The sequence below is a fragment of the Cydia strobilella genome, chromosome 8 (assembly GCF_947568885.1).
Source record: "Cydia strobilella chromosome 8, ilCydStro3.1, whole genome shotgun sequence".
NCBI classification, from domain to species: Eukaryota; Metazoa; Arthropoda; class Insecta; order Lepidoptera; family Tortricidae; genus Cydia; species Cydia strobilella.
Genome location: NC_086048.1, coordinates 9047843 through 9061355, shown reverse-complemented (window position 1 = coordinate 9061355; position 13513 = coordinate 9047843). Strand labels below are relative to the sequence as shown.

General features: G+C 37.1%; 1 protein-coding gene across 1 annotated transcript; it reads right to left on the bottom strand.

The window, feature by feature from the left end:
* Positions 1-9819: 9819 nt before the first annotated feature.
* On the bottom strand, positions 9820-12639 carry LOC134743389 (uncharacterized). Its single transcript, XM_063676780.1, has 4 exons — positions 12414-12639; positions 11098-11260; positions 10447-10597; positions 9820-10291 (listed from the first exon to the last, which is right to left on the bottom strand). The coding sequence occupies exons 2-4, from the start codon at positions 11255-11257 to the stop codon at positions 9820-9822; spliced, it is 783 nt and encodes a 260-aa protein (XP_063532850.1). The 5' UTR covers positions 11258-11260; positions 12414-12639.
* Positions 12640-13513: the final 874 nt, after the last annotated feature.

The following is a 13513-nucleotide window of genomic DNA, read 5'->3' as shown; positions in this document are numbered from 1 at the left end:
TCAAAGTTCAAATAGAAATTGCAATATCCATTTTCTGTTTGTATTTAAAAAAGAGCCCTATGTGACCACATTTAGAAGTCAATTTTCATTGTCTTCTTGACAATATTTATGGCAGTTTAGGTTCGAATAAAGAAAATGTTGTCTTTTTCGAACCAGTTGTATTTAAAATGCTGCGTCCCTCTTGCCCGGCCTGCGCCTACATATCTAAAATCATCTGGACGAAGTAAAGCGATTACTTCTGAGGCAACTTTATGAAAATGTACAAACTTATTAATTCCATCATTTAGATGGGAAATCCCGGCTAAATTTATCCTGTGAATTACGATTTTAAATTTCGTTCCAGGAAAATCACGTTTACGCATCAATTTCAATTTCTATCCAGGATCAAAAGCTTTTTGTAACCCACCTAGCTGAGCCGATTAAGATAAAAATTGGTATGGAGATAGTTTATCAATCATCATCATAATCATTCTACGCTGACGAAGTTGAGGGCAGAAGCTAGTTGCTAAAGGCACCAAATATAATGACCACCAAAAAATACTCTGGTACCCTAAATAAAGAAATCTCTTTCACCAGAAAAAATTACTAAACACCAAAAAAATAAGGTCTAAAATTACAAAAGTACCACCTGTTTAAATCACGACTGCACTTCAAATTGTATTTAAACACCAAAAATCATGAATGATCACCAAATATAATTAATGATCACCAAATCTTGACGAGCAAGTTAATGCGATATTTTCACTTAAATAAACCACTATGATTACCAAAAACTTTATACATATTACCAATAAAGTAAAATGATGCCAAAATTACTAGCCCCTCTCGCTCAATCCCCCGTACACCACACCGCACGCGCCGCGCTCGCCTGACCCAATCCTCAATTCAGTCACACGCCACCCTTACAGAAGAGAAATGCTACTAGAGAAGTGGGTAAGGTTAGGTTAGAACTGTGATCGTCACAGAAACGAAATGCTACTATAAAAGTGGGTTAGGTTAGGTTAGAACTGCGATCTTCACAGAACCGTACTGCTATCAGATAAGTGGGTTAGGTTAGAACTGCGACCCTTACAGATACGAAATGCTACTATAAAAAGGTGACGAAGTGGATTAATACTATTTTAGGGTTTACAATGATTAGTTTGGAGTCATTTGCTTTAATAGGATAGCATGATTAAAAATTTTGGTTATAATTTCACATTAAAATGGAGGTCTAGTTTTGGTGGTCGTTTACTATCTTTGGGTTAATAATGATTATTTTGGTGTTATTTGTTTTAAAACGATAAAAAAATGGTACAAATTTGGTAATCATTTCACTTTTAATAGGAGTTCTAAATTTGGTGATCATTCATTATTTTTGGTGGTAAAAACGAATTTTTTGTTGTTAAATTTTACTAAATCTGGTGATCTGTTAAATATATGCCGTTGCTAAATACATTGCGTAACTAAAGTATGCGAGAAAATTGTGAAAATTAAATCCTAGCGAGTACCAGAGGCTCAGCCTGCCTCACACAGCTAAAGCCACGCTCCATTACTTTGTCTTTCCGCCCGCGGCTATTTTAATCTACCGCTTCTATAGTGGCGACTCCCTATCTTAGCAACAGCCTAAAAAATAAATAAACACGGCACGATTCGACATTTTTTTAATACTACGTCGGTGGCAAACAAGCTTTTCTTGACCCCCTCCCTCCCCATGAACGTGTGACGTAAATAATGGATGAACCCTTGCGATAGTTGCGATTAAATGAACTTATTTTTACACAAATTTATTTTTCATCTGGTTTAATACCAAAATGGACATTGGAAAGTGTATTTTAACACATCCTGATGCAATTTTTTTTTTCAAAGATATGTGGCTTTCGATTACAGAAGGGTCCTTATGCTTCATTGTAATAAGGTAAGTTCCATCTGAAATTCCAACAGAAAAGCTGTTAAAAAGTCCTTATTGCATAAGGACTCTTATTCTCTGATGGAAAGCCACATTTGTATAGAAATTGTAGTTTCCACTACCTGGTGTTAAGTAGTCTCCGTAGTATGTACGCCACTCCAGAGGAGTTAAATGCCCGTTGCCGACCCTAACACCGCACCCTCGTTGAGCTCTGGCAACCTTACTCACCGGCAGACACTATGAGGAGGCACTACTTTTTAGACCATGTAACATCGCATATTTAATATATTTTGGTACGTATCGTAAGATCCACGGGGCGTAGTCGTTTTTTTTTTAAAGTTTTTTTTTATTTCCATACATTATTTTAGATTTCGATTGGCGTTTCCTATAAATGACTAGCGGTCCCGGCGAACTTCTTACCGCCAATGATTGTCATTATTTTTGAAATGTTATAACTTAGAAAACGACATCCATGATGATTTTACGAGAAAGTGCGTACATTGTCAATCAGGATTCAAAAATGGTCATTATTTTCGAAATCCGCACCCCGAGAACCTAGAAAACCATATCCATGATGATTTACAAAATAATTTCACGAAAAAGTACCGTAATGTCTACCATTTGTTCTTTCATCGTTGTTTTTTCCGATACTTGAATAGCTATTCTGCTAATCGGTGCAGAGACGGATTCAACATACTCAAAATCATTAAAATCGGTCCGGCAGTTCTAGAGTTAGTGATGTAACTAACCCAACTTTGTTTGATATATTAAGATAAGAATATTGTCATTTGGCTAGACCGCCAGCTGCCTACACGAACCACTTAAAGTTTCCAACCTGTATTAATTAGACACTAAAGTCAAAACAGACACGAAAACACAGTTTCAGCAACGTAACCACGTACACAGGAGGGAGTTTTCTTAAATTGCTTGTTAATTATCCTGGTACTATATTTCATACGCGTCGCTCTCCCTCTAAGGCGCCTGTTTATATGAGAACGAGCAAGACACAACGATATTAGACATTAGATTGGTCTTGCAGTTTATATTTGTAAAGGTGACTCGAGGTAGGTATTTCAGGAGTCATTTGCTTTATAGGTATAGGGTGATGTAATGACCTAATTTGTTATTCATGCCCGTTGCCCGACTACAGCCTACTAAAATAAATGGATTATATACGGGCGTATGTTGCTATGAAAATGGGATATGAATTAACTAACTGTATTAACTGTTAATTGAAGCTTAATTCGCATTATTTGCGAGATGTGGGATCACATTGCCACCATTTCATGAAAAAACCTCTCAATATGTTCGTTGGTAAGCTATGGCATAACACTGATTTAAACATTCACGAATTTTACTCATTATTATTCACAACGACGGGACTTAATCGCGTAAAATAAGTTCTAAATTTACCTCCGACGTTTCGAGGACGGCGTTGTCCCCGTGGTCGTGGTTGGAGGTGGTGGTGGTGGTGGTGGTGGTGGGTCGTGGTCTTCTCCGAGACCACTTGGACAACGCCGTCCTTGAAACGTCGGAGGTAAATTTAAAACTTATTTTACGCGATTAAGTCCCGTCGTTGTGAATAATAATGAGGTACGGCATATACCATGATGGTATTAAGTCGTAACCCATAGTCTCTTGGGCGCGTAAAAGGTTGAGAAGTTTCTCGTAAGATCAAGCTTTTCATATAGGTAATAAATATTGCTATACGGCAAAGCCCAGCTAGGCGACTGATCAATTCGCAACTCATCCCATTAAACTATTTTAAGTATACATATAACTATATAACTTATCATGTAAAAGTTATACTATGGTATGGCGGCGATTCATAGGTTGACTCGGAGCAAAAAGGTTGGACAGTTTGGGCACTTTAAAACAAAACTTGTTTCTTGAAAACTCAATCGTTTCATTCTACAACTGAATATTAAGTAGGTATTAAGTAGTTTCAGTTTACTCTTTCTTTAAATGGAAGATGGAAATTTTCATATAAGTAGTTTTGCTGTCGATCAATAAAACAATTTGCGGCTCACTCCACTCTTTTCAGCCAAGTGGTGTAAGTACAAGTACAAGATATTCATTTTAGTGCCCCGCAGCGCGGCCAACGCCCGCCACCACATAAATAGTGGACTGGGAAAATTAATGTTTATTCATTATAATTCCTACATGTTGAGGTGTTGCCGGTTGCCACCTTTTTGGGAATTTTGGGGTAGGTGGTTACTTAGGAAATACCAGGGCAAGTTCTTTCGTATCTTATAACATAACCATCAAATTGTACACTTTTTAGCTAAATGTCATTTAATAAACATGCAATGTGGAAGTATCTCTAGACTTGTAAGCGCCCATTATGTGTATACAAATAAATACATTTTGTATACATACATTCTTTTAAGATCTAAAATACATATATGGAATGGACTATAATTAGCTTTCAATTTTGACGGGTGCTATCGTCTCTTTACGGCTAAATTATGATGAAATGTAATATTTGAAAAATTAACCGAGCAACGGTCGACTCCTGTGTCGTATTCACAACACGGCACAGAGTATTAGCACATGTATATATTTTTGTTCTTCTACTACTAATTGTGTCCTTATCTGTAGTATGTAATGCGGCACAAGCGTATGTATGTATCATACAATATTACATTCGCAAAAACAAACAGTCCCACCACTCTCATTACTAATGAATTAATACTTACCCCATATATTCGTCCTCGATATGACGTTAAACTGTCGTACACTATTCGTGTATTCTGCCAAATTAGGGCGCATTAAGTATTAGCGGCATAGTTACGTCAACTGTGGTGCTAAGACAGGGTATCAGTTTAGGGCGGCAGCGGATGTACATCTTAGTATGTGAACGGTGGTGCCCTCGAGCCGAGTTAGCAGTCTTACTGTCTACTCACCAACACGCACTGGACGAGCGTGGTACGTGAGCTAAACGTCCAAATCCCTCCAACATGAAACGAAAAGCCAAAAACCGGCCCCAAGCGCCTGGCTGCCGGTGACGGTGGGCAGCATCACGGTGGACATCGGGGTGCTAAGAAGTAAGAATCCCCAGGCGGCGATCTCTCTCAACCGCCATATGACAAAGGCGAACGTCAAAAGGAATACTGATTAAAAACTAAATATACTCACGTATAATGTACGAACTTTAAGAACAGAAGAAAAACTAGTAGAGTTAGAACACGCATTAGAAACATCTCGTGGCACATTGTCGGTCTGGCGGAAGTACGGAGGGAAGGGGAAGATGTAATCGAACGTAAGGATAACATATTCTACCACTACGGAGAAGCCGGCGGTCTTCACGGAGTAGGCTTTATGGTTGCTAAACGTTGGAAAGACAATACACAAGAGTTAATTGCTTACTCCGAGCGGATGGCTGTGCTGAAGTTCCGTATCACTAAAAAGGTAGCCCTCACCATTTTCCAAGTACTATATGCCCCCGCATCCACGCACCCAGATGAAGAAGTAGAGGAGTTTTACGACTTGTTGAACTGAACCTGCGACGAGCGCCGCAGTACTTGGAATATAGTACTGGGTGACTTCGACGCGAAAGTCGGAACAAGAGAGGAGTTGGATAACGATAACATAATGGGCCATACGGGCTAGGAAGCCGAAACGAACGTGGTTCCAGGCTTATACAATTCGCTTGGATACGGCATAGTCTCTGCGCCGAGCGAATATGATATGAGGAATCAGTTGACTCTTGCCTTATTGTATTGTACTAAAGAACCCGCCAATACCAATACCTGATTCTCTGCTTAAATATACCCTAAATTTTTTTAATTAATTACCCCGTATGACACAATGGCCATTTTTATGTAAATCCCCAGTTTAATACGCTATAAACACTCCAGGTTCTTTACACACACTTGTTTTATGACTGCATCAATTATGCCTAAGCATCCTAATTACAGTAATGGCGGGGAGGGTCAAGAGAGAGCCCACGTGCTCTGAAATACTGATGTATCTATGGTACATAGATAGATATGTACCATCCCCAATAGTATCTGGTTTTTAGTATCTGGTCCTTATTGCAACGAAGTAAGGATTTAAGGTATAGTGGTTGGTAAAATATGTACCGGTTGGCACTGTGGGCCGTGAGCCATGTTCAAAAACATTAAATGTGGAACCCATTTGATTTCAAAATCAGTATGTCGTGGTCGCACGCGTGTGGTTGGTGGTTGCGCTGTAGAGATAATGCGACAGTGATATTGAAATTAAATTGGTAAGGACCATATTTTATCTTTATAACGACAAGGTCGCACTCACTTTACATGTAACCCATTGGTCCATTGATGATGTTGTCAAACTGATCTATTTAACCATTTTAAGTAATACAATAATAGCGAAAGGGCTATACCACACACGGGCATGACACTGACTACATTTTAATCACCAATTCACCATCTAAAAAAGGTTTTTTGGTTTTTACTTTTCTTGAGTTAGGACATTTAGGACAATGCCTGCTAAACAGTTGAAATGTGTTACTTCCCCTAAGTAATTTCTTATATAAAGAACATGATTTAGTTAATTCACAATCTTAGTCTTCTTAAACAACCAGATCACTTTTGCAAACTTCCTAAATTCAATAATCATACACACATCAATACGTCGTTAATTGCATCCGACTAAGCTACGCAGAACTAAGTAATTAGCCTAATAGCCCAATCAACGCATGTCATTGCTGACTTGATTACACTGTTAAATCCTTATGAGATCATTACGTTCCTCATTATGGGAATACATAGTTCACCACTAGTGCTGAAAGCTTGTTTTGTTGTGCCGGTTTTAGATGCTGTGGCGGTGTGTGGTGGTGTGTGTGTGTGTGTGGTGTGTGTGTGAGTAAGTACTGTCAAATAAGATAATTTGGGGGCTGAGAGAATCTGTAACTACTAGGTTGTAGTTGAGTTTAAATTACATGGAATATAAACGGTAGGTAAAGTTTTGTAAACAGAATTCCTAGAATTGCCCGTCTATTACCCATTTAAAGATATCCCACTAGTCCCAATCACCGTCAGGTACTACATAAAGTTGTTAAAAATGGTGAACTAAGTAAAAATAATATTGTTACTTGTAGTCATAGAAAGTAGGTTCAACTTGAAGATCGTTAAGTAACCTGCTTGCATGCACACAAGACGAAATCTACTACAAATTACACTATATATCTCTCTATTTGATTCTGGCTGTATGACGTTAAAGAAATTTAAACCCACCCAAGAAAGTTAAACCCAAAACGTTGCACTTCATTTAGTGCAAAAACGGTTGACTGGTTCAATTCAATTCAATTCAATATATTCTTTATTCAAATAGGCCTAGCAACAAGCACTTTTAAATTGTCAAGTTTTAAATATTACCTTAATATAAATATCAGAGCAATTTATTGATGCAGTTATTATTATTCTTAAAAACATTGAATTATTATAGATATGTCAAACTTAATAATAAGAATTCACAAAAGGATCGCCAAACACCAAAATTGTATATAAAATACTAGTCTAGAAACTTTCTAGAATAAAAATCTAAATGTCAAAAAATACGGATTACCTAATATAGGTATTCATTGAATTATCAATTTCATCATTATTAACACAATAAAAAATAATTAATTATTTTCATGTGTGCAGGCTACGGTGTGTATAGGCTTTAGAGATGTTTACGTTTTACATATTTTTTTAATTTATTAACAGATAATTCAGTGATGATATTTGGAAGTTTATTATAAAATCTTACACAGTTACCCATGAATGATTTTTTAATTTTATGGAGCCGAGTGAAGGGTACTGCAAGCTTATGCTTATTTCTAGTATTAATGTTATGTATGTCACAGTTTTTCTTAAAACTGGCAATGTTTTTATGTACTTACATACAGAATATTCTCATAAATATATTCACAGTGCACTGTCATTATGTCAATTTCCTTAAATTTATCTCTAAGTGAGTCTCTCTGGTTCATTTTATATATTGCTCGAATAGCCCTCTTCTGCAGATCAAAAATGGTATTTATCTCTGAAGCACCACCCCACAGTAAAATACCATATGACATAACGCTATGGAAGTAACTAAAATATACTAATCGAGCTGTTTTCACATCAGTTAACTGACGGATTTAATTATCTCCTTAATTACAGCTCCCACAAACACTGGAATGATGAACTAATATGTCCCGATACCTACACAGTAATATATTGTTGTCAGGAGACCGGAGATTTAATCACAGATTCCTAGTGCACGGCATAGTTGCGGATCACACAATGCCTAATGGTTAATGCACACAACTGTACCACCTAAGTGCGTGCACTCGTTTTGGTTGTACAATTGCATATAGCATGCAGCTCAGCGCCACATTGTATGGAAAGATTGGAAAGACAGGAACTATTATGTGGAATGTGAGCCTATAAGTGTGTGTGTGTGTGTGTATTGTTTATTTCTCTACCCACACATATGAGTATATATATGACAATAAGCGCAGACCAAGGCTCTGAACTTCAGTTGACGCCGTTATGCTCGGTCCATGCGATCTGATGCAGCATGCGTGCAGCAGCGCTTGCTGCCGCCAACGGTTGACAAGGTGACGAAGACAATCCGTTGCTTTCAAAGTGCTATCGCCTCTACAAACTAGCAGGGGGCTACTATGAACATCGAAATTCAAAATTATCTTTTTGCGTCTCTATACCTATTATGAAGATAGATGCTCTTTGAACTTCGATTTTCGCGGTATATGCGTCCCGGTTAGGGGGACTAGCTAAGATAACAATCTCTGATAGAAAACTCTCATCGAATCTTAAAAATGTACTTAATAGGTAGGTATGGCGTATGGCAATAGTCACGTGCCTTTTCGTAGCATCTGTCATCCCGATACATATAATATTATTTTTTTCGTTTCGCGTTTGTCGATGTACGATTGTCATCTTGGCTAGGCCCCCAGGTACTTAACTCTAACTATACAGGGTGGAATTTCTTAATGGGTCAGTGAGGGCAGCTACAGGTACCAGATCCCGTGCTGCTACGCGAAAACAGTCTGAGAAGACCTTCCCTCGATTTTAAATTAATGAAGATTGGCGTTTACAGATATTGGAAAAAACATACAGGGTGCGAAAAAAGGTAATTTTTGACAAACTTGTTTTTTTATGCCAATCGATCCCATTCCTATCCAGGATCAAAAGCTTGTATGGGACCAAAGAAAATAAACGGAATTAGAAAAGCCACAAACCGAGAAAAAATATTAAATCGTTCCGAATTTCCGTATATAAAACGTATGTACAGAACAGGCTGTAGGCTGTAGCCTGTAAGCATGTGCTCAGTGTAATTAGCGCGGCAGCGGCAGAAGACAGCGTCGAGAGTGTCGAGACTGCCCGCGCTCATTTACATGTAAATGAGGGCCACGCTGCCAGCTCATATATCGAGAGCGTTTCCTGGGAAATTTGCATCGACTTCTTAAATAAGACAGGAAAATTAACAAGTGATAAGTTCAGTTAGTTCAGTAAGTATCTTTCAAGAGAAGATTTGGCACGAAAATCGTATCTGTCGACAGTTCGTAAAAAAAATACAAAAAAGATATATTCAATAAAACTTTGGGAAAATAAGGGTGCATTTTTTTTTCAACAAAAAATTACTGGTATTAAAATTTTGATTACAGTTTTTGTAACTCTCAGTTTACAGGCTAGATAAATTTACCTGAGTAAATTGTAACTAGATGGATGTAAACAAATGTGACTTGCCTAATGTCCCTCATAATGTGTTTGGCTGACTTCTTTGAATACTTCTGATTCTGACCATATGACATGTTTTACTTAGGTTCATTTCATAAATAGGAGTAAAGCAACGGAACGGCATTTGAAGAAAATAAAGAACAATAAGTTGAAATAGTTTACTTAAGTATTAAGTGTAATTTCAATACTTTATAGTTATACTTTACTTTACTTTAGTTATACATCCTGACCACCCTGTCGGCTATTTTCAATGTCATCTATTAATTTCAGCACACCCATCTTTAATTTCCTCTTTTCAGATTTCGTGAAGTGATCAATATCAGGCAATATACTCTTGAAGAATTGCAAATCGGCGTTCTCTTCAGGCTTTTGTACTTTTGCAGTGGTAGCTTCAAATATATCCATAGGTTCTTTCCGTTTTAATTCATGTTTTTCTGTACCTAGTTGGCTGTCATCGTTAGTAATGTCTGTAGTGTCCACAAGTTGATCTTCGTCTATCGTTTCTATTTTAACTGATGAGTTAAGTACAAGGTTATTGCCTATGCACACTGGAATTGCTATAGAGTTGGTGGGACTGAGGGCAAAATGTTTATTGTCATTGGGATCTTCGTTCAACATCTGCATCGATAATTCAGAATCCCAATCTTCATCACTGCCTTGATAATCATCAAGCGCTCCGGGGAGTGACCTGGATTAGGTAAAAATATTGTTATAATTTTTTTACCAACATGTTACAATGAAATGTAGTGATACATATTTATTGGGTTGATTGTGAGATAACTGTCTTAAAAATAATTTTCAAGTAAAAGATTTTTTTTTTCAGACCTATAATTAAAGACTTACGTTGCTCTATGTTTTGTGTGCGGACGCAGAAAACTTAATGAATCGTAGAGATAGTATTGCTTTGTACCGAAGTCTTTGCATCTTTCAATTTTCCTTTTAAATCTGGCGTAAGATGAACGTATTCCTTTCCATTTTGCCTTTAAATCGTCAACTAGAAAAATAAATTTAAATGTTCATTATGGTGTTAAAGAGACTTTCATTTTATTATACTCGTTATATGTTCATGTTACTGTCATTGTGCTTTTAAGAAAAGATAATATTAATAGGTTTGCAAATCAATCGATCGAAAACTGTCTAGGAATGAGGATCAATTAAATGAATCCTTTGAGACACCAGGAGTCAGGACACTTTACTCGAAAAGTTTACCTCGTCTTTTGTATATTTTGGTAATACAGGAGCAGGTCAAGGTATTGTTACCAGAATAAACAACGCGGAGGTCGTTTATACGTCCAGGTTAAACCAGGTTAAACAATTGTGAAAGTCCAATGTCGTCAAACAAACCTCGTCCTTTAAGATGCCTTTTTTGTGTGAGTCTACAGTTCTTCGCCGGCAATTCAAGCAGCTCAAAATAAAAGGGTTGAATATGAGTGATTAAAAAAGCTCCCGACGGCTGTAGGAACCATAACGAAGATTAAATTTATATGAGATCACCTGAACAATCTTCTTGCAAATCATTCCTGACTTCTTCTGCTACTTTTTCCCACGTTATGCTGCAGAGATGCGGGGTGCGGTGGGGCAATTTTTGGTCGTAGAGCACTGGGTGCCTCTCGACGATTTTTACGAAACCTAGTACGAAGTTTGGACTGTCCATTTTCTGTTGAAATAAGAAAAATGTATGACACATACAATAATTATAGTAAAAGTACGCACGTGTTAGTTTTATACCCGGTTATAACTAGATGTAATCCAGTATTTTTTATGACAATATTTATGTGCATGTGCAAAAACCGGCCAAGTGCGAGTCGGACTCGCGCACGGAGGGTTCCGTATCATTACGCAAAAAACGCCAAAAAATCACGTTTGTTGTATGGGATAGCCCCACTTAAATATTTATTTTATTTTATTTTTAGTATTTGTTGTTATAGCGGCAACAGAAATACATCATCTGTGAAAATTTCGACTGGCTAGATATCACGGTTAATGAGATACAGACTGATGACGTAAAATTAACGCGTGTTTAATTCAGATACTTATTTCAGAGGGCTTATCGCGAACCACGTTCGACGTGTTGCCTCTCTGTCGCACTTGTAAATTCGTACGTAAGTGTGACAGGGAGGCAACACGTCGATATCTACCTACGTCAACCAATTGGATTCTGATAGAACCCTGTCATAATGAACCAATTTGCTTATCTCCTAAAAAAACCGGCTGTGCGAGTCCGACTCGCACTTGGCCGGTTTTTTTTGCACTTTTACTTTAATACAAACATTAAAAAGCCACAACTTCGCTCAGATAACACTTTGTATTTATATGGTCGATGTTACATATTATTACAATGCTATAAGATACAACAAAATTTTTGACGTCGACTGTTCATAATCATAATGCACTGATTTATATATACTATCAAAGAGGATATAATAAGATAGAGCGGTACTGTCATAGTAAAATTTGTAACCACTGTAAATTCAGTGCCATCTATCGACATACTTAAAACCTAAAAATGAAGATTTATAAAAATTCGTTAAAATGTATTTAAATATGGATAAATATTTTTTTTATTTGCATTAATTATTTTTATATGATTTCGACCCATGTTCGTTTACTGAAATGCGTTAAAATTATACCGAAACAAACAAACGAAACCGTCAACGCCCTCTATACGAGAGTAGTCCAAAACTAGTGGCGCCATCTGATCGAGAATAAAATTTTCGTGATTTTCGAGGCACGTTTTTTCCTTAGACTGTATCCAACTACTACGGAGTTATATCTATCTTTGATACTATCTATTACAATAAAAAACTTACATAAATCCAGCAATCAAACGTCGTATCCTCGCGAAATGTGGTCCCTTCCCTTACTCGATCAACACTGGCCAACCAGTCCAACCACGCCACAACACAGCGACAGGCGAGACGAGAGCGAGACAACACGCTCGCCACATCCACGCGCTGTTGCCAAGTCGCCTTTCACAGATAACAACTATCAATCCAATATCGACTTTAACGCCAGTAAGTTAAAGTTTATTTCTTAACAACAATAAAGGTTGTTGTGTTTGGTGCGAATTTGTAACTCGCCATTCACAGATCGCAGTGGCCGTACCAATATCAACTTTAATAGCCACAGTTAACGTCCATATCAGTTTAAAAAGAGTTCGGTAAACCGTTTGGCGCGAAACTGTGACTCGGTCCCGAATGTCCCGATGCCGGTGTGTCGCTGAATACAAGATCATTTTAGAAGATTTTAATGTTTGTTTAGTTTTGTAACAATTGCTCGCTTGACAACAGGTTTTTGTACAAATGAATAGGTACTCGTGTTTGATTAAATTAGGGTAGAAATAGGTTTTCATGTTGCAAATGCAAAGTAAGTACCTAAATGTCAATATGTTGTAGGTATATGTTTTTAAAAGTAGGGTAAGCTGGTTGACTGTTGGGTTGGTGGTGCACAGTAATTATCACAATTTCTGAGAAAACGCAAAATATTTCTAATACTTTCTTCCGTATAAAAGGTGCCCCTTGGCAACAAGTTTTTACTGACCTGAGTACATACCTATTTAATAAAGTGAACACAACGACAAGGAGATCTGTTTAAGTGAATTTGCTGCGTGGTCGAATATTTACGATTAAGTATAACAGTCTGGCAAAAAATATTAGAAATTAAAAAGTCCCGTTTTTCTTAGATTGATTTAAAAGGGTCGACACTACAGTGTTGCTACTTTTTAATTTCTACTCTTTTTTGCCAGATTGTAGTTTATAGTGTTTATCCGAAATATTGTATAACTGTATAAATTCATATTTTTTTCTTTTTAACTTATTTAATAAGGCACTTCTACAACATGACATTGATTTATATTTTGACTCATTGTTAATTTTTTTAAATTTAAATTTATTTTGTAATTGAGGCCTGG

Coding starts and splice junctions, on each gene's coding strand:
- LOC134743389 (XM_063676780.1), bottom strand. CDS start 11,257: ATGGACAGTCCAAACTTCGTACTAGGTTTCGTAAAAATCGTCGAGAGG. Junction 10,598..11,097: donor TTTGCAAGAAGATTGTTCAG/GTGATCTCATAT, acceptor TTATTTTTCTAG/TTGACGATTTAAAGGCAAAA. Junction 10,292..10,446: donor CACACAAAACATAGAGCAAC/GTAAGTCTTTAA, acceptor TACCTAATCCAG/GTCACTCCCCGGAGCGCTTG.